The sequence below is a fragment of the Mya arenaria genome, chromosome 5 (genome assembly GCF_026914265.1).
Source record: "Mya arenaria isolate MELC-2E11 chromosome 5, ASM2691426v1".
NCBI lineage: Eukaryota > Metazoa > Mollusca > Bivalvia > Myida > Myidae > Mya > Mya arenaria.
The window spans coordinates 61,736,298-61,757,867 of record NC_069126.1 but is presented as its reverse complement, the minus strand read 5'-3'; the positions used below and the strand labels follow the sequence as shown (position 1 = coordinate 61,757,867).

Here is a 21,570-nt window from a genome sequence, read left to right as displayed (position 1 = left end):
ATATGTACTTTTAAAGTCGGGTGTATGAAAACAAGAAACAGTCGCTCATTGTGCTATTTTCCGATATCAGTTATAGTCCGGTATGATTTAGATGGTTTGTATACATAAAACAAAAAACAATATATACTTACGATTTGGACAATTTAATTATGTATCTTACTCACTCACTCTGCCATAATTTATTTCAGCCATACATACCATTCCGGTGGTGGAGTAGTGCCCGGTCTTTGTTTACCCAATGTAAGGCAGAGACCTTTCACCGAGTTCCAGATTTTTCTAACAGCATTTGTTAGTGTTTTGAGAAAATTGACTTTAAAATTCAAAGTTGCTATAACGGTTTTGTTTGCCAACATATTTTCACCAACAATTCACTTTCAGAGAAATTGATTGCATCCAATCGACAAGGGCTGATCTCGAAATGCGTTAGGACGCATGTACACAACTCTATGGTAGTTCAAGTGCCGGGTAGGGCAACAACAGATGGCCCAATTTCGGAGAGTGGTGAAAGGTGCCATTGGTTGGGAAAAGGCCTTGCGTACATGTCACCACCATTGCCTAATATGAATGATTATCTAAGCTTTTTAAAAATATAAAACATAACCGAATACTTGTTAACTTTAGTCATGGATCTGGTACTCAAATTGGCGTCGGGTCTCTTTATATCTTTTATGAAACCTGTTATAATTATATCAGTTATATTGCTTGTAGAATTTCCATTTTGAGTAATATGAATCTTCATTCTCAAGTAGTTTTAATTTGTTTTTATACTGCATGAAGTTTGGTCTAAAATTAATGTTGCCTACTACTACTTCTACTACCACCACCACTACCACTACCACTACTACTACTACTACCACTACTACTACTACTACCACTACCACTACCACTACCACTACCACTACCACTACCACTACCACTACTACTACTACCACTACTACTACTACCACTACTACTACTACTACTACCACTACTACTACTACCACTACTACTACTACCACTACTACTACTACCACTACTTCTACTACCACTACCACTACTACCACTACTACTACTACCACTACCACTACTACCACTACCACCACTACCACTACCACTACCACTACCACTACCACTACCACTACTACTACTACCACTACCACTACTACCACTACCACTACTACCACTACCACTACCACTACCACTACCACTACCACTACTACTACTACTACTACTACTGAATTTTGTACTGCCATTGCGTTATTTCAGTCCAGAGCGCAAATCGGTCGCATATAAAACTGTTGTGTGCTTCGTATGATCAATCACGTCGTGAGATTGACGAATAAAGCATACTTTAACGATTTTTATGTACTGACATTGTCAGAAAAAGCACGGTTTGTACATTTGTTACAACTTCCTATGGTTTTATCATGAGATACACATTGATATGCGATAATCTTCTTTAAATCCCATGTTTTGAAAGTGAAAGTAGCGTATAACGTTTCGGATTAGAAATAATTCGGATACACTACGTATTAGTGTAGGTTATAATTTGTTTTGAGGTCTGTATAGAAATTAAACGCTCAGACTCATAACAGTTGAGCGAATGTTTTTTTCTCTCACTTACACGCCGAATGAGTGGTAATGTCTTGATAGATTAGTTTACATAACATGCACACTGTTTTCCCACTTTTTTATTTTTTGTCTTTGAATAAGCCAGTTTTGCTGATATATCTGCAAACCAGTGATATAAGACTGCTGACCAAAGATTGGATCACAGTTTTTCATAGTTACATGATACAGCCATCCCATTTGTTCAAATTTCATTTCAACTAATGTATGAGTTATATCATACATATTTATGCTAAGCTAATTACAGATCGGTCCATAGAATTACCGGAATCCCCTTATTACCGGAATCCACCGGAATCCACCGGAATCTACCATAATCTAATTAAATTATACTTAAATGTTGTTTGGGGATGTTTTTAAGCTTTAATATATGTAATGTACTAAGAGGTATACCTTTATAATCATATTTCCATATACAGAAAGTGACAAGGATTCCGGTAGTTTGCAGGTCGGATTGCCGATTATAACGATTTGACCAAGCTACCGGAATCTCCTGAGAAGTAATAATTAAACTATACTTAAATGTTGTTTGGGGTGCTTTTAAGCTTTAATATATGTTATGTACTAAGAGGTATACCTTTATAATCATATTTCCATATACAGAAAGTGACAAGGATTCCGGTAGGTTGCAGGTCGGATTGCCGATTATAATGATTTGACCAAGCTACCGGAATCCCCTGAGAAATAATAATTAAATTATACTTAAATGTTGTTTGGGGTGTTTTTAAGCTTTTATATATGTTATGTACTAAGAGGTATACCTTTATAATCATATTTCCATATACAGAAAGTGACAAGGATTCCGGTAGTTTGCAGGTCGGATTGCCGATTATAACGATTTGACCAAGCTACCGGAATCCCCTGAGAAATAATAATTAAACTTTACTGAAATGTTTTTGGTACCAAAATCTAATTAAACTATACGTAAATGTTGTTTGGGGTATTTTTAAGCTTTAATATATGTAATGTTCTACGAGGTACACCTTTATAATCATATTTCCATATACAGAAAGTGACAAGGATTCCGGTAGTTTACAGATCATACAAGGATGCTCATTAGAATTGTGTATGTCATTGGGCACTGGGTTGGGCGATCAATGGGGTAGGTGGGCATTCAGGTGCTCGGGCGATCGTCAAACTAGGTGTTTCAAGCAAATAACTAGTTTTGTTCATCATATGGCCATCAAACTTGGTGTATAGTTATAACATGTGGAGAATTCGCTTTGGATTGCATTTGGGTTCAGTCCATCATAGGTCAAGGTCACAGTTACTAAAAATATGAATTTGGTTTCAGGTGATTAATTTGAGTTACATTTATCATATATAGTTACCGAACTAAGTGTATAGTAATGCACCAGTCAATTGTAACAACGCCCCCCCCCCCCCCAGGTCCGGGGGTATACTGGGATAGCCGGGGAAAAGGGCCGTGTTTTTACCTTTCAGGTGTCCCTGCAGTGCCGGGTGAATGTGGTGGTTTTGTCTTCGCGCAAAATATAGCGGGGAATGGGCCTAACCTAGGGTCCCTGGGGTGCGGGGGTATTTGGCTGGAATTTACCACCAGTTCGTGCCCGCAGGGCGGGTATTTTACCCGGGGTTGGCTGGACCGAAAGTCAAAGTCCCCCCTATTCCCCGGACCTGGGGGGCCGTGGTTACAATGGACTGGTGCATAAGAACATATGAAGAGAGAGATCGCTTAGGATTGCTTTTGGTTTCGTTCAGCCAAAGGGCAAGGTCAACATTACTAAATATAGAAATTTCAATTCCAGCGAATAACTACATTTTCTTTCATCAAATGGACATCAAAGTTGGTGTGTATATTAATAACATGTGGAGAGCTTCTGAGTCAGATCCATCAAAGGTCAAGGTCACCATCACTAAATACAGAAATTTTGTTTCTAGCGAAAAACTGCAGTTTCATTCATCGTATGGACACCAAACTCAGTGTATATTTAGAACATGTGGAGAGCTAGCTTGATTTGTTTTTGGTCACTGTTTACAAACATTTTTTTTCACTACGTCACCTTTGCAGCATTGATGATCATCAATGGTGTTTTCATTATTCAAATACAGCCTTCGCGAGTGGCGTCAAACTTACCTTTGGTATCAAATAATTTTAGTTAGGTTTGACATAATTATAGTGACCAAACTTGGTATATATGAAGATTAATGGAGACCTTTAATGGGATTGCCTTTGGGGCCCCTGGGGTCAAAGTCAAGGTCACTGTTACTGAAAATAGAAAAACTGTTGGTACTGAAATTTTTAAGTTAGGTTTGACATACAATGACCAAACTTGGTATATAGGGAAGAGTTTATGGATACCTTTCATGAGATTGTGTGTTGGGGCTCCTAGGGTCAAGGTCACTTTTGCTACAATAAGAAAAAAAATGTTGGTACTGAATAGCTTTAGTTAAGGTTGATATATTGTGACCAAACTTGGTATGTAGGGTTAATGGAGGACTTTCATGTGATTGTGTTTGGGATCAATAGGGTCAAGGTCACTGTAACTAAAAATAGAAAAAAACAGTTGAAACTGAATTTGACCATGAAGACTGAAGTTCAATCATTGAAAACCTGTTTTCATTATTAGGTTGCAGTTAAATAATTGATTACTGGCAATTATTTTATTTTAATAATTTTTCAGAGACAAGAATGTATGACGAAGAATCACATCTGGCTGATGACTTCACTGGATTTTCAGACAAGGAAATCAGACATGGTAGGTGGACGGGAATTTCAGCTTACTGCCAATTGTATAACATTTATATTTCTGTATCAGGTATTCTATGTCTTAATATATATATATATATATATATATATATATATATATATATATATATATATATATATATATATATATATATATATATATATATATATAAATGCTTATAAGTGGAGGCCTATCCTGTTGTCTAAATACATGCTGATCAGCCTATCCTAAACAATTAAGCTCAAACTGTAATAAAGAGGTTAATTCTTTGAATATAAATAGCATAAACAAATTCAACTATTCTGTACCACCAATTACAATAGAAGAATTTCATTCATAGAATGTTTCATAGGCAATAAATACTTTCTGACGTCACAGTTTTCTAAAAATATTGGGTATGCATGAAATGCTTCCATTAATCTATAAGAATACTTGCTGTAAATTTGGCCAAAAAAACCTGCTGACTGCAATCGCTCAATTATTTCATAAAGAAGAGTGATAGATCTTAACATTCACAACTTAATTTATATTAATATATGAAGCACATATTATTGTACCATTGGCTATAACATTTTTCATTTTACAGGGTTCATCAGGAAGGTGTATGGAATTCTGGTGGTTCAACTGCTCGTCACATTTGCTATCATAAGCATCTTCATCTATGTGTGAGTATGAGTGGAAATCTGTCTGAGACAGAAAACAGTCTGAGGATCAGTCAAATGTAGTGGTAAAGATTTGTATTGGCTATAGGAAAAACACAACAAAGCAAATGTTTAGTTACACACTGATTTATTTTTAAATCTGCTTGAATACATCTTTTAGACTCGCACATTTCGAAATCATGGGTCTAGAGAGAAAGAGAAACATTGCTACATGGTGTGTAGTCATTGTCTTTGTTCATTTCAGAGAACCAATCAAACAGTATGCTGCAACCAACGTCTGGCTTGTGATTGTAGCCATGTAAGTGAATTTATATACATGCACATGTTTTTAAATGTTACTCACTTGCTAAACATATTCTAAAACTTAACTCTTTAGGAAAATTTTCAGATCTATATGGTTATTTTTGTCAGGGCTGCAAAGTATTATTGTTGTAGGTGGAATGCAACCATGAACTTTTTTTCAAATTAATATTCCAGTTAGGGACTGTTTTTATGATTTCAGTATTCATTTTTTGAAGACTCCCAGCATCAGAATTGTTACGATTACTAAAACATATAAAAACAGTCCCTTACTAGGCATATGCTGCATCCTGTGTTGACCAATTTTCAGATATGAATTGAAAAAAAGTGCATGGTTGCGTTCTTAATAAATGAGAAATGAGTATGTTGGACAGTCATTGAAACTAAGGTTTCGGATGAAAAAGCCTGAATTTCTATAATAGTGCTTGCGATTAAAATTTTACAACATGCACTTCTATATAATGTCAAGAATTCGAGCAAGCAGAGACAGCATTTTACCAGTGCACGTCTTGCTGTGTTGTGCTAATTTCAACCACTGTTTAATGTAATTAACTTTGTTTCTTGAAAATGAGTGTCCAAAGCCAATACCAAGTCTGCGTTATGTTGTAGGGTGCTGACGTTTGTTGTGTTGATTGTGTTGTCATGCTGTCCGGATGTCAGAAGAAGTTACCCAATCAACTTTGTGCTCCTGGGCGTCTTTGTAAGCAGGACTGTTTAATATAATATATTTGTGGGATAAAAGGGACTAGACATAAGATGATACAAGTTCAAGAAAATAAGAAATTGCTCAACATCTAATATAATGGATATCGTTGTGATCAACTCATTGAATCTCAATTACGGTACTCATGTACCACAATGCTTACGACACATAAAAATTTGCATATTTTCCAATCCACAAATTTACTAATTCTGTCTATCATGAAAATTCCAGGTATTAAAGTAAAAAATAGGGTTGTTAAATGTTTTTGTACTAATCACATGACTATCAATTCAGCTGAAACAGTGACAAAATATTCTTTTAATCATGTAAAGTTATGTATTATCAGCCTCATAAAAGTTTGTACATGTATTGACAGGCTTGTTTTGATGAAATACTGTATTTGCTGATTTTGGATTTTATCTAGTACCTTTAATGCCAGAAGGTACATGTACCATAACCTATATTGTAATGGTGCATAGTGCCTTCTTCAATTACCCCACAAAATATTTACTTATTTCTTTCAGCCTGTGGGGAAATTTGATAGCTAAAAAAAGTAAAAAATAAATTTGAGTCCCTTTCCTTGGTAAAAACTAGTACTTGGATGGTATTCTTTATGCAACTTAAGTTAATCTTAGGGTCACACATCATCGACTTGATTCACTCTATTGGTCAGTTATTTATAACAAGTAATCCGATTAGCTACATCGTTCATAGATCCAATTAAGACCAATATTGAATAGCAGCCCTGACCATTTTGATAGGCCACGAGAAAGTTCAGTATATTTGTCTTATAAATTAGTCCTCATTAGTTCTTTTTGTGTATTTTCAGACTGTACTGGAAGGATTCATGCTTGGTGTTGTGTCTGGGTAAGTGTTATTACTTTTCCCATCTCAAAGGGTCACCTGTAGTTATGGTACAATGCCAGAAGGTTTTTTGGGGGGATTTTTATATCCAGCATTCAGTTATATACCCAATGACTAAAAGGTTTTTCCACCTTACCTTTAGTTATGTTTAAAAACTGTAGTTTTAAGTAATAGAAGTTATAAAGAAATGGTTAAAAAAAAGTATATTCAACAAAAATTATTATACCCCCACAAACGAAGTTTGAGGGGGTATATAGGAGTGAGCTTGTCGGTCGGTCTGTCGGTCTGTCTGTCGGTCGGTCTGTCGGTTTTCATGGTTTCCGGACGATAACTCATGAAAGGCTAGACAGATTTGAATAATTTTTGGTACACAGGTGTAACATCAGAAGATACAGGCCAAGTTCGATATTGGGGCTGGTGGGGCGAAGGTCAAGGTCACTGTTACTAAAAATAGAAAAACGGTTTCCGGACGATAACTCATGAAAGGCTAGACAGATTTGAACAATTTTTGGTACACAGGTGTAACATCAGAAGATACAGGTCAAGTTTGATATTGGGGCTGGTGGGGCCAAGGTCAAGGTCACTGTTACCAAAAATAGAAAAACGGTTTCCGGACGATAACTCATGAAAGGCTAGACAGATTTGAAAAATTTTTGGTACACAGGTGTAACGTCAGAAGATACAGGTCAAGTTCGATATTGGGGCTGGTGGGGCCAAGGTCAAGGTCATTGTTACTAAAAATAGAAAAAACGGTTTCCGGACAATAACTCATGAAGGCTAGACAGATTTGAAAATTTTTTGGTACACAGGTGTAACATCAGAAGATACAGGTCAAGTTCGATATTGGGGCTAGTGGGGTCAAGGTCACTGTTACTAAAAATAGAAAAACGGTTTCCGGACGATAACTCATGAAAGGCTAGACAGATTTGAACATTTTTTGGTACACAGGTGTAACATCAGAAGATACAGGTCAAGTTCGATATTGGGGCTGGTGGGGCCAAGGTAAAGGTCACTGTTATTAAAAATAGAAAAACGGTTTCCGGACGATAACTCATGAAAGGCTAGACAGATTTGAACAATTTTTGGTACACAGGTGTAACATCAGAAGATACAGTTTGGTACACAGGTGTAACATCAGAAGATATAGGTCAAGTTCGATATTGGGGCCAAGGTCAAGGTCACTGTTACTTAAAATAGAAAAACGGTTTCCGGACAATAACTCATGAAAGGCTTGACAGATTTGAACAATTTTTGGTACACAGGTGTAACATCAGAAGATACAGATCAAGTTCGATATTGGGGCTGGTGGGGCCAAAGTCAAGGTCATGTTACTAAAAATAGAAAAAACGGTTTCCGGACGATAAATCATGAAAGGCTTGACAGATTTGAACAATTTTTGGTACACAGGTGTAACATCAGAAGATACAGGTCAAGTTCGATATTGGGGCTGGTGGGGCTAAGGTCAAGGTCACTATTACTAAAAATAGAAAAACGTTTTCCGGACGATAACTCATGAAAGGCTAGACAGATTTGAACAAATTTTGGTACACAGGTGTAACATCAGAAGATACAGGTCAAGTTCGATATTGGGGCTGGTGGGGCCAAGGTCAAGGTCACTGTTACTAAAAATAGAAAAACGGTTTCCGGACGATAACTCATGCAAGGCTAGTTTTTCTTGTCAGCAGTGTAACTTCTAAATTACTCAACAGATTTAAATAAAACAATACATGCATGATAAAAGAAGATGCAGTATGCAGTAACCTTGGAGTTATGGCCTCTTTTCAAAGGAATGGTTTGCCATTCCTGTGTCCAGGCGGCATTTGGGGGTATTCGTCACTCCTGTGACAGCTCTAGTTTTGTATAGAAAAAATCCAATGTTGGATGAAAAACAATTGGTAAATTCCCTATTCCAAGGGTAATGGTCATTTTCCCAAAATACAAAGTACCTGGATTTTTTTCATATATACTAAATTATTATTTTATCTCCGAATGAACGTGTGATGCCAAAAATTAAAAAAAAAAGATAAAAAAATAGCATGTTTTTTGTGATTTTATATATTATTCTTGAGGATAATTTTTATATATTCCAAACATTTTATTGACAGGACTTACAAGACGGAGTATGTACTGATGGCATGCGGAATCACTGCAGTCAGTTGGATATTTTATCATTCCTTATTACTTACCACTACTACTTAAAGTGATGACCTCCGTAAATTTATTCGGAACTACATGTACCTCAATTACAACCTCTGTAATTTTGTTCAGAGCAACATGTACCAGGAGTGACAATCTGCGTAATTTCATTTCGGAACTAAATGTACCCAAAGTCACAACCTGTCTAGAAAATATATGCATATTAAAAGTTCGACCTGCTAGACTGTGTATTACATTAGATAAGTCTTCTTCAAAAAAGCAAATTATAGTCTGAAATTAAAGTTAATTACAAATGTAAGTCACAGTTTTATTAACCTAATTATTGGTAACTTATCTAACCTTTTTAGCTTGAACAATGAATATAATGAATAAAAGTGAAGGTATTGTAATAAAAGTGAAGGTATTGTAATATCCTTGGTGTTATCTCCAGCATTGTCATAGTGCAAAAACTTGGCCATAACTCAAAAATACTTTCAAGATATTCAAATGAAACTTGGTACACATGTTGCCAGAGATAATATGCACATAAATAGCAAGGCTTTTAACTATAGAAAAAATAACAACAGCAATGCATTGGTGTTTACTCCACAGCGCTCTTTTTTGTTCAATCTTAACACAAGTGTACCAAAATCTGTCTATGTTTGCAATTCACCCTATTTTCTTTATACAGGTTGTTGCCGTTGGACTGACCATCTTTGCCTTCCAGACCAGGGTAAGCCTTTCCTTTTTGCAGAAGAGTTTGGCCAAATTAGGGCCAAAATGAATAAATAGTTTGTTTCCAAGTTCACCTCCAACAAAAGTGGGTTAGTAGGTCAGGAGCTGTAAAAAATAACCAACATAAATCTAACTTAGGTTTAACAGTAGAGTCTGAGTGTTTTGATTGGACTGTAAAAATAACTGACCAATAGACTGAATGGAATCACTGAGGCTTGTCTGAGGATAAGAATAAGAATTATATTGAACACTGCCCCTCCATCTTTTTTATGCATTTTTTAATTCAAGCTGTAAACGTAGATAATTCGACATAAAATGCAAAATAAAATGCTATATATGGAATAGCAAACAAGTTTAGACTATCAACAGCAAGGGTATCCAATGTCCAATAAAGCTTGTCATTTCCTCGAGCAGTAAATATATCCAAAAATTTGTCATAATTTTATAACATAATACAAAGTGATCAGATAGCAAAACTAACATTTTGTGTTATAGTACCTTACCAGGTATTTGAATGTTGAAATAACTGAACTACTTCTGTTTTTCAGTCCATAGTGTTTAAATGGGGAAATAATTGTGTTGATTTGTAAATAATTGTGTTGATTTGTATTTCAGTACCTGATGATTTGAACTCTTTGTTACTTCTCACTTAATAATGCATACCTTGTGTGTTTCAATACCTGGTAAACTGAACCACTTGTTACTTCTCACTTAATAATGCATACCTTGTGTGTTTCAATACCTGGTAAAATGAACCACTTGTTACTTCTCACTTTATAATGCATACCTTGTGTGTTTCAATACCTGGTAAACTGAACCACTTGTTACTTCTCACTTAATAATGCATACCTTGTGTGTTTCAATACCTGGTAAACTGAACCACTTGTTACTTCTCACTTTATAATGCATACCTTGTGTGTTTCAGTACCTGGTAAACTGAACCACTTGTTACTTCTCACTTTATAATGCATACCTTGTGTGTTTCAGTACCTGGACACAGAACACTGCCCCTCCATCTTTTTTATGCATTTTTTAATTCAAGCTGTAAACGTAGATAATTCGACATAAAATGCAAAATAAAATGCTATATATGGAATAGCAAACAAGTTTAGACTATCAACAGCAAGGGTATCCAATGTCCAATAAAGCTTGTCATTTCCTCGAGCAGTATTGCTGAATTTAAATGCCTGGTGGCTCCAAATATGTTTATTTAATTTATTTAATGCGGTACAAGAGCTTTCACAAATTGTGTCTTTCGGACAATCATTCGTCACTTAAATGATGTTTAAACGTTAAACCTCGTTTCAACATGGGCAAGCATGTCTGTATATGTTTCAGTGGGACTTCACCATGTTGGGAGGTCTCCTGTTCGTGTTCCTGATCGTGCTATTCTGCTTCGGACTGCTTTGTCTCATCATTCAGAACCACGTAAGTTGTGATGAAAAAAAATAACTTAAAGAGGGATTCGCTCAAAGATAAAAAAATTTGTTAAAAAAATGTTTTTAATTGAGTCATTGTTTTAATTTATCAATTTATTTAAATACACCTAACAGCAAAGAATTTTGCGAATCTTGTTTTGATTAGTTCCTGGTTTCGAACAATTTCATGACGCTTAATATTTGCGAAATCATAATCTGAACATTGACTGTCATTGGTAAATTAATATTCAGCCAAGTTCTAAATTCGCAACCTCGCACTTGGATTCGTAAAGAATTGCAAATTTGAATGTTTAATCCCGCACACTATCTAAAGAAATCTGATGTTTGTTTATTTTTGCTTTCAAGAGATGCAATTTTGATATAATTATACTGATGCAATGCTGTTTGTTCTGTGTTTCAGTATGCAAATATTGTGTACTCCTCACTCGGCGCCCTCCTCTTCTCGTTCGTAAGTCTTTGAAACATTCTCATTGTTCAAGTTGTAACTTTGTTATTTCGTTTCCTTAGATTCATAATGTCACCCTCATTTCTGATTAAATTATGCTTATTTTTCGATTTAATAGCAATTTTAAGTAGAAAATATATCCAAAAATTTGTCATAATTTTATAACATAATACAAAGTGATCAGATAGCAAAACTAACATTTTGTGTTATAGTACCTTACCAGGTATTTGAATGTTGAAATAACTGAACTACTTCTGTTTTTCAGTCCATAGTGTTTAAATGGGGAAAAAATTGTGTTGATTTGTATTTCAGTACCTGATGATTTGAACTCTTTGTTACTTCTCACTTATTAATGCATACCTTGTGTGTTTCAGTACCTGGTAAACTGAACCACTTGTTACTTCTCACTTAATAATGCATACCTTGTGTGTTTTAATACCTGGTAAACTGAAACACTTGTTACTTCTCACTTTATAATGCATACCTTGTGTGTTTCAGTACCTGGTTAACTGAACCACTTGTTGCTTCTCACTTTATAATGCATACCTTGTGTGTTTCAATACCTGGTTAACTGAACCACTTGTTACTTCTCACTTAATAATGCATACCTTGTGTGTTTTAATACCTGGTTAACTGAACCACTTGTTACTTCTCACTTAATAATGCATACCTTGTGTGTTTTAATACCTGGTAAACTGAACCACTTGTTACTTCTCACTTTATAATGCATACCTTGTGTGTTTCAGTACCTGGTAAACTGAACCACTTGTTACTTCTCACTTAATAATGCATACCTTGTGTGTTTCAGTACCTGGTAAACTGAACCACTTGTTACTTCTCACTTTATAATGCATACCTTGTGTGTTTCAGTACCTGGTAAACTGAACCACTTGTTACTTCTCACTTTATAATGCATACCTTGTGTGTTTCAGTACCTGTTAAACTGAACCACTTGTTACTTCTCACTTAATAATGCATACCTTGTGTGTTTCAGTACCTGTTAAACTGAACCACTTGTTACTTCTCACTTGATAATGCATACCTTGTGTGTTTCAGTACCTGTTAAACTGAACCACTTGTTACTTCTCACTTGATAATGCATACCTTGTGTGTTTCAGTACCTGTTAAACTGAACCACTTGTTACTTCTCACTTAATAATGCATACCTTGTGTGTTTCAGTACCTGTTAAACTGAACCACTTGTTACTTCTCACTTAATAATGCATACCTTGTGTGTTTCAGTACCTGGTAAACTGAACCACTTGTTACTTCTCACTTTATAATGCATACCTTGTGTGTTTCAATACCTGGTAAACTGAACCACTTGTTACTTCTCACTTAATAATGCATACCTTGTGTGTTTCAGTACCTGGTAAACTGAACCACTTGTTACTTCTCAATTAATAATGCATACCTTGTGTGTTTCAGTACCTGGTAAACTGAACCACTTGTTACTTCTCACTTAATAATGCATACCTTGTGTGTTTCAATACCTGGTAAACTGAACCACTTGTTACTTCTCACTTTATAATGCATACCTTGTGTGTTTCAATACCTGGTTAACTGAACCACTTGTTACTTCTCACTTAATAATGCATACCTTGTGTGTTTCAGTACCTGGTTAACTGAACCACTTGTTACTTCTCACTTAATAATGCATACCTTGTGTGTTTCAGTACCTGGTTAACTGAACCACTTGTTACTTCTCACTTAATAATGCATACCTTGTGTGTTTCAGTACCTGGTAAACTGAACCACTTGTTACTTCTCACTTTATAATGCATACCTTGTGTGTTTCAATACCTGGTAAACTGAACCACTTGTTACTTCTCACTTTATAATGCATACCTTGTGTGTTTCAATACCTGGTAAACTGAACCACTTGTTACTTCTCACTTTATAATGCATACCTTGTGTGTTTCAGTACCTGGTAAACTGAACCACTTGTTACTTCTCACTTTATAATGCATACCTTGTGTGTTTCAGTACCTGGTAAACTGAACCACTTGTTACTTCTCACTTTATAATGCATACCTTGTGTGTTTCAGTACCTGGTAAACTGAACCACTTGTTACTTCTCACTTAATAATGCATACCTTGTGTGTTTCAGTACCTGGTAAACTGAACCACTTGTTACTTCTCACTTAATAATGCATACCTTGTGTGTTTCAGTACCTGGTAAACTGAACCACTTGTTACTTCTCACTGAATAATGCATACCTTGTGTGTTTCAGTACCTGGTAAACTGAACCACATGTTACTTCTCACTTAATAATGCATACCTTGTGTATTTCAATACCTGGTAAACTGAACCACTTGTTACTTCTCACTTTATAATGCATACCTTGTGTGTTTCAATACCTGGTAAACTGAACCACTTGTTACTTCTCACTTTATAATGCATACCTTGTGTGTTTCAGTACCTGGTAAACTGAACCACTTGTTACTTCTCACTTAATAATGCATACCTTGTGTGTTTCAGTACCTGGTAAACTGAACCACTTGTTACTTCTCACTTAATAATGCATACCTTGTGTGTTTCAGTACCTGGTAAACTGAACCACTTGTTACTTCTCACTTTATAATGCATACCTTGTGTGTTTCAGTACCTGGTAAACTGAACCACTTGTTACATCTCACTTAATAATGCATACCTTGTGTGTTTCAGTACCTGGTAAACTGAACCACGTGTTACATCTCACTTTATAATGCATACCTTGTGTGTTTCAGTACCTGGTAAACTGAACCACTTGTTACTTCTCACTTAATAGTGCATACCTTGTGTGTTTCAGTACCTGGTAAACTGAACCACTTGTTACTTCTCACTTAATAATGCATACCTTGTGTGTTTCAGTACCTGGTAAACTGAACCACGTGTTACATCTCACTTAATAATGCATACCTTGTGTGTTTCAATACCTGGTAAACTGAACCACTTGTTACTTCTCACTTAATAATGCATACCTTGTGTGTTTCAGTACCTGGTAAACTGAACCACTTGTTACTTCTCACTTTATAATGCATACCTTGTGTGTTTCAATACCTGGTAAACTGAACCACTTGTTACATCTCACTTAATAATGCATACCTTGTGTGTTTCAGTACCTGGTAAACTGAACCACTTGTTACTTCTCACTTAATAATGCATACCTTGTGTGTTTCAGTACCTGGTAAACTGAACCACTTGTTACATCTCACTTAATAATGCATACCTTGTGTGTTTCAGTACCTGGTAAACTGAACCACTTGTTACTTCTCACTTAATAATGCATACCTTGTGTGTTTCAGTACCTGGTAAACTGAACCACTTGTTACTTCTCACTTAATAATGCATACCTTGTGTGTTTCAATACCTGGTAAACTGAACCACTTGTTACATCTCACTTAATAATGCATACCTTGTGTGTTTCAGTACCTGGTAAACTGAACCACTTGTTACTTCTCACTTAATAATGCATACCTTGTGTGTTTCAGTACCTGGTAAACTGAACCACTTGTTACTTCTCACTTAATAATGCATACCTTGTGTGTTTCAGTACCTGGTAAACTGAACTACTTGTTACTTCTCACTTTATAATGCATATCTTGTGTGTTTCAGTACCTGGTAAACTGAACCACTTGTTACTTCTCACTTTATAATGCATACCTTGTGTGTTTCAGTACCTGGTAAACTGAACCACTTGTTACTTCTCACTTAATAGTGCATACCTTGTGTGTTTCAGTACCTGGTAAACTGAACCACTTGTTACATCTCACTTAATAATGCATACCTTGTGTGTTTCAGTACCTGGTAAACTGAACCACTTGTTACTTCTCACTTTATAATGCATACCTTGTGTGTTTCAGTGCCTGGTAAACTGAACCACTTGTTACTTCTCACTTAATAATGCATACCTTGTGTGTTTCAGTGCCTGGTAAACTGAACCACTTGTTACATCTCACTTAATAATGCATACCTTGTGTGTTTCAGTACCTGGTAAACTGAACTACTTGTTACTTCTCACTTAATAATGCATACCTTGTGTGTTTCAGTACCTGGTTAACTGAACCACGTGTTACATCTCACTTAATAATGCATACCTTGTGTGTTTCAGTACCTGGTAAACTGAACAACTTGTTACCTCTCACTTAATAATGCATACCTTGTGTGTTTCAGTACCTGGTTAAACTGAACCACTTGTTACTTCTCACTTAATAATGCATACCTTGTGTGTTTCAGTACCTGGTTAACTGAACCACGTGTTACATCTCACTTAATAATGCATACCTTGTGTGTTTCAGTACCTGGTAAACTGAACCACTTGTTACCTCTCACTTAATAATGCATACCTTGTGTGTTTCAGTACCTGGTTAACTGAACCACTTGTTACTTCTCACTTAATAATGCATACCTTGTGTGTTTCAGTACCTGGTTAACTGAACCACTTGTTACTTCTCACTTAATAATGCATACCTTGTGTGTTTCAGTACCTGGTTAACTGAACCACTTGTTACTTCTCACTTAATAATGCATACCTTGTGTGTTTCAGTACCTGGTTAACTGAACCACTTGTTACTTCTCACTTAATAATGCATACCTTGTGTGTTTCAGTACCTGGTAAACTGAACTACTTGTTACTTCTCACTTAATAATGCATACCTTGTGTGTTTCAGTACCTGGTAAACTGAACTACTTGTTACTTCTCACTTAATAATGCATACCTTGTGTGTTTCAGTGCCTGGTAAACTGAACTACTTGTTACTTCTCACTTAATAATGCATACCTTGTGTGTTTCAGTACCTGGTAAACTGAACTACTTGTTACTTCTCACTTAATAATGCATACCTTGTGTGTTTCAGTGCCTGGTAAACTGAACTACTTGTTACTTCTCACTTAATAATGCATACCTTGTGTGTTTCAGTACCTGGTAAACTGAACCACTTGTTACATCTCACTTAATAATGCATACCTTGTGTGTTTCAGTACCTGGTAAACTGAACCACTTGTTACTTCTCACTTAATAATGCATACCTTGTGTGTTTCAGTACCTGGTGTTTGACACGCAGATGATGATGGGCGGTAAACACAAGTACTCCATCTCCCCGGAGGAGTACATCTTCGCGGCCCTCAATCTGTACTTGGATATCATCAACCTGTTCTTGTTCATCCTGTCACTTGTTGGGAACAGGAACTAGACGAACATGTGGCAGAGAAACATATTTGGATAGTATGAAATGGGTTTTGGAGGAGGTTTGTTTGTTGAGGGATGTTTGAACCGATGATTGGGTCAAGGGTGTAGAAATTGTTTGTCCGTAAACTGCCTGTTTCATTTTCTTCATATGGGAATGGGGAAACTCTGAGGAGACTGAGGAAAGGGCTTGAATTTTGTTTAAATAATTGACTCTCTCTAGAAGTATTTGTTTTTATTGACTTCTTCATTGAATTAATGTGGATTAACAGAAAATCCTTAGAGGCGCACAATATAGGTTGATGCATTAAAAAAAAATTGTAATGCATGTTTATGTTTAACTCATTTTAGATTTATGATCAAAACAAAAAAAACTAAGCATGTTTTGTGTACAGATAAAAAATATTAGCCTTAATATATGGTGTAACAGTGTTTTTCAATTAATAGCTACCTGGCCATAAATACCAGAGTTCCACAAAGAATGCCAAAATATTGTTAATATTTTTTTATCTGTACTGAAATCATATGCCTTTTTTTGTTTTGATAATTAAGGTTAAATAAATAAAAACATTATAATGCATTAAAAATGCATCAACCTACAAAGTGTGTGTTTCAATCAATATCTTTTCAGCATTGCAAATATCGTGCATATCATAAGATGTGAAAGGTTACTTTTTATTAAGGTAGTTGTTTGTTTATTTTCATATGCATGTGACACATTGCACATAGCTTCTCAGTGTTGTGACTTCACTTAAGTTAACTAAGTATTCATTTTTAAAACTGAAGAAAAAGAAGTGAAATCCTCACTTCTAATATTGTGGAAATTTAACATTTTTGTTTCTATCTTTAAATCTGTTTCGTTCTTAAGATTTTTGACAGCTATGCAAAACTGATATTGATGCATTTAATTTCATGAACTAAGATTTTTTAAACAGCGTTTTGCTCTCTCCAGGGAGAGCTGCGTTATGCTCTCTCCAGGGCAAGCAGTGTTATGCTCTCTCCTGGGCCATCAACTTTAGGCTCTCTCCAGGGCGAGCAGCGTTATGCTCTCTCCTGGGCCATCAACTTTAGGCTCTCCCCAGGGCCAGCAGCGTTATTCTCTCTCCAGGGCCAGCAGCGTTATGCTCTCTCCTGGGCCAGCAGCGTTATGCTCTCTCCAGGGCCAGCAGCATTATGCTCTCTCCTGGGCCATCAACTTTAGGCTCTCTCCAGGGTGAGCAGCGTTATGCTTTCTTATGCCACTCTCTTCAGGGTGAGCATAATGCTGCTCTCTATACGGCGAGCATAAAGTTGCTGCTTCCTCTGTCTGTTCCCAACATTTGTCCATATCCATGTTATAGATTATGAATTCCACATGTAGCCTGGCGCAAACAACCATGACCAGCAGAAATATGTCTTATCGTTAAATGTAACATATATATGCAAGCAATATAATTTTATAAAAAAATTGTTTCTAAAAATAAAACTGTAAATGGCATGATCTGTTTGCAAGGTCATGGGAACTTGAATAGCAATCTAAGTTTCATTTTTATGTAGAACTTAATGATATGCTATGAAAATGTTTTCAAACATAAACTTCAAGACACATTTCTGATTGTTGCTGTTTACTATCTTTGGGCATCGCAAAGGGAATTCAAATAACTTGTCTTTGATAAATCAGTGTTTGAAATTGCAAAATTATTTTTATGCCCCCAATTGGGAGGATATTACTTAAGTGTATTTATATCTCTTTTGGCAAATGGCAATGTAAAACCTTGTCTAGTTTGCTTAAGATATTCTAGTGATAAAATCAGGCTTTAATAGGATATTGTGCCATAAATTCCAGAAGTGTTTTTAATAATTGCAAAATATTGCGAGTCTTATAATTTGATAAATTGTGAAGGTATAATTTCATTTTATCATAATCATGGGTTAAATATGAAGCATATATAAGGCAAAATATAAATGTTAAGTTTCTCAAGCACCGCATTTTTTTTTGCACCCTCTTTTGTTTTCTTAATAATGTAAAAAATCAAATAAAGATGAACAGTAAAATAAGATAAAAGTTCCCGCTGCACCCCCTATCGCGCTCCCTCCCACTTCCCCTTCCAAAGCCCTCCCACACACCCTACCCTGCCCCTTCCCACACCCCAACTGTGCGACCTCCTGGACCGCCTTCCAGAGCCCTCCAACACCCTACTGAGCCCCCTCAAACATCCCCTACTGTGCCACCTCCCGCACCCCCTACTGCGCCCCATACTGGGCCCCTTCCACACCCTTCCTGCACTCCCTAGCGTACCCCTTCCCAATATCAATAAAAAGGTGCTTGAGAAACTTAAGATTTATTTTCTTGACCTTCAAACCTTTACATTTATGATAAAGATTGAATCTACTTAGACACTATGTTACTTAGTTCTTGTATCATGATGTTCATGTTTGATTTATCCTACCATTGCATTCATTGTATGTATTAGTATTAGTATTTTAAAATCCACTTTTTCAAACTAATACTCAACTATAGTCATTGTACATTCACATTAACACTCAGATATACCCTATAGGAGTTCCCTGTGTCCTGTGTTATACATAATAACTTATAATCCTGTTTACTTAGTCTAACAAGAGTAATTGCCCTTGAATTAGTAAAACATGGTCTGAAATATATTATATCGAATTTAGCACCTTAAGTATTGCACCTACACATATGAAACTTGATAGGAATGTTGGTCAGCACGGGCTGTTGTGCACCTGCAATTTCTTTCGGATGTCACTCATTTATTCCGCAACTACTTATTCTTCCTGTGTCAAGATGGTGTCTATGGGTATTCATCACAACTAGGGTAGCTCTGAAAATGATTTAAAAATTGCAGTAATAAATGTTATATTATTTGTTAATTGTTCATTGAAGTTATGTTTTAGTGTTGTTCATCTAATTAACATGTGTTGTACGATTACTGTATTGTTTGAATATCACAGGTTATACTGCTTTATTGGTAAATATTAAAGTGACACTCTTATTCAAAATCAATACATACACATAATATATATAACAAACCTATATTTTGAGTGATAAACCTTTAACTACCTACTAAATAGTTCATTTATGGAAAACATTAATTTCTGATAACAAGATTGTAATTGTAAATATTAAATGATTGGTGAATGCTAAAAGATTTATAGTGATTTACTATAGTCGCATAAGATAGAAATACTGTGTTTTAGTCAACTTTTTTCCAAATTAAACTCGGTATCCTTCATAAGAACCATAGATATTCACATTTATTTATCCCTTTTGGAATATTTAAACAATTGTATTAATTGTGGTAAATCTAATTTGGGAGTAAGAGTGCATCTTTAATGTAAAATGTTAAGTTTTTGCTTTATTGCTTTCAATGTGACTGATTGTCCAAGTATACCATTCAACCTTTCCTTAACATATTTCTAAAAAGTAACATAATATGTTTTAACAAGTATTGTTTTTTAATACTTGTTTCTAAATTGAAAATCAAAGTTATTTTAGTTTTCATTCAGTTTCATGTTTACAGCATCATTTCTAGTCACTAGATTTACATTTAGAACTGTTTCAAAACTGTGCATACCCTGACTTGATTGGGACACCATTGTAACGCTATTAATAGTCTTCATTAACGTTATACGCATAAACATGTCAGTTAAAAGTTACCAGCTGGCCGTTTGTTCAGAATTTTGTTAAAGTTAACAACGTTGTTAACTGAATTATTGTTAACTTTTAAAAAATTCTCCTCAGAAAGTTTAATGGATACACTAATGATCTGCCGTATTTCTTACAAGATAAGAGAACACGTTCAGCTGTACTTTTTTTGTTTAGATATTTTTTTATAAGTGTACATCCTTAAATATTTCACATTCAAAAATTAACATCGATGTTGTTAATCACGTTGTTAACTTATACCAAGTTCTGAACAATCCGCCAAATGTTAAATAGGTTGGTCTGGAAACAGTTTATTACTGGATTGATACTTGCAATGATAAGGAGGAGAATGTACACACATTTTATTTGTTGTTTATGTATATTTTGGTTCTGTTTTGTTTGTATATAATTATTTTAATGATATGTTATGCAATGTGTGTCACATTGTCTATGTATGAAATAAAGGTGTTAAGCTTTGTTCCTTTTTTACTTGGTCTCTTTCAACTTTTTTTAAAAAGCCGGGTTTAACCTCTGTCACATACAACCATCGATTATGTTTTGCACGCTACTACAGAGGGACCTGACCCCAATACCACAAAAACAATTAAATCAAGTCTTAATCTCAACTCATTTTACCACAAATTATCAAAAAATTACAACATGCATTTACATTTTTTTTTAAAAACCTTTTTTCTGAATAAAGATCTTGATCAAAACGTTTGGTCGATATGTCAAAGAAAACTAATTATAGAGCAAAAATTAGTACTTGAGTTTTACACAATTGCAAATTTTATGGCACATAGTTTATTTTTCTTTGATTTTTTTACCAAAGTTTTAAGTTCACATATTCTTTGACAGAATGTGCTTTTTAAAAAAAAGTGCAAGAACTTGTACGATTTTAATTACTAGACGTTATTTGGCGGGCCGAGTTGAGATTGAGATTTGACTTAAGTATTTTTGTGACAATGGGGCCTGACGTAGGTATGTGAGAGGTTTATTTGAAATTTGCAAAAGACGTTCACATAAAAAATGTGTTGTGCGACTGTCTTATCAAGTTGGTTAAAGCTGTCCAAGTTAAATCTTAAGTAAGAGTTATTGTCTGAGGATTATCCCACGATTGTTGAAGAAAAACGTTTAATGGTGGAACATGTCT

The 21,570-nt window shown here is 35.3% G+C and overlaps 1 protein-coding gene across 1 annotated transcript; it reads left to right on the top strand.

Moving 5' to 3' along the window:
* Positions 1-1,252: 1,252 nt before the first annotated feature.
* LOC128234849 (protein lifeguard 1-like) lies at positions 1,253-20,894 on the top strand. Its single transcript, XM_052949392.1, has 11 exons — positions 1,253-1,370; positions 4,251-4,325; positions 4,903-4,981; positions 5,223-5,276; positions 5,888-5,978; positions 6,811-6,848; positions 8,951-8,996; positions 9,673-9,714; positions 11,055-11,144; positions 11,556-11,603; positions 16,626-20,894. Exons 2-11 carry the CDS (start codon positions 4,259-4,261, stop codon positions 16,773-16,775), a joined length of 705 nt encoding a protein of 234 aa, XP_052805352.1. The 5' UTR covers positions 1,253-1,370; positions 4,251-4,258; the 3' UTR covers positions 16,776-20,894.
* The last annotated feature ends 676 nt before the right edge of the window (positions 20,895-21,570 follow it).

Coding starts and splice junctions, on each gene's coding strand:
- LOC128234849 (XM_052949392.1), top strand. CDS start 4,259: ATGTATGACGAAGAATCACATCTGGCTGATGACTTCACTGGATTTTCA. Junction 4,326..4,902: donor AGACAAGGAAATCAGACATG/GTAGGTGGACGG, acceptor TTCATTTTACAG/GGTTCATCAGGAAGGTGTAT. Junction 4,982..5,222: donor ATAAGCATCTTCATCTATGT/GTGAGTATGAGT, acceptor TGTTCATTTCAG/AGAACCAATCAAACAGTATG.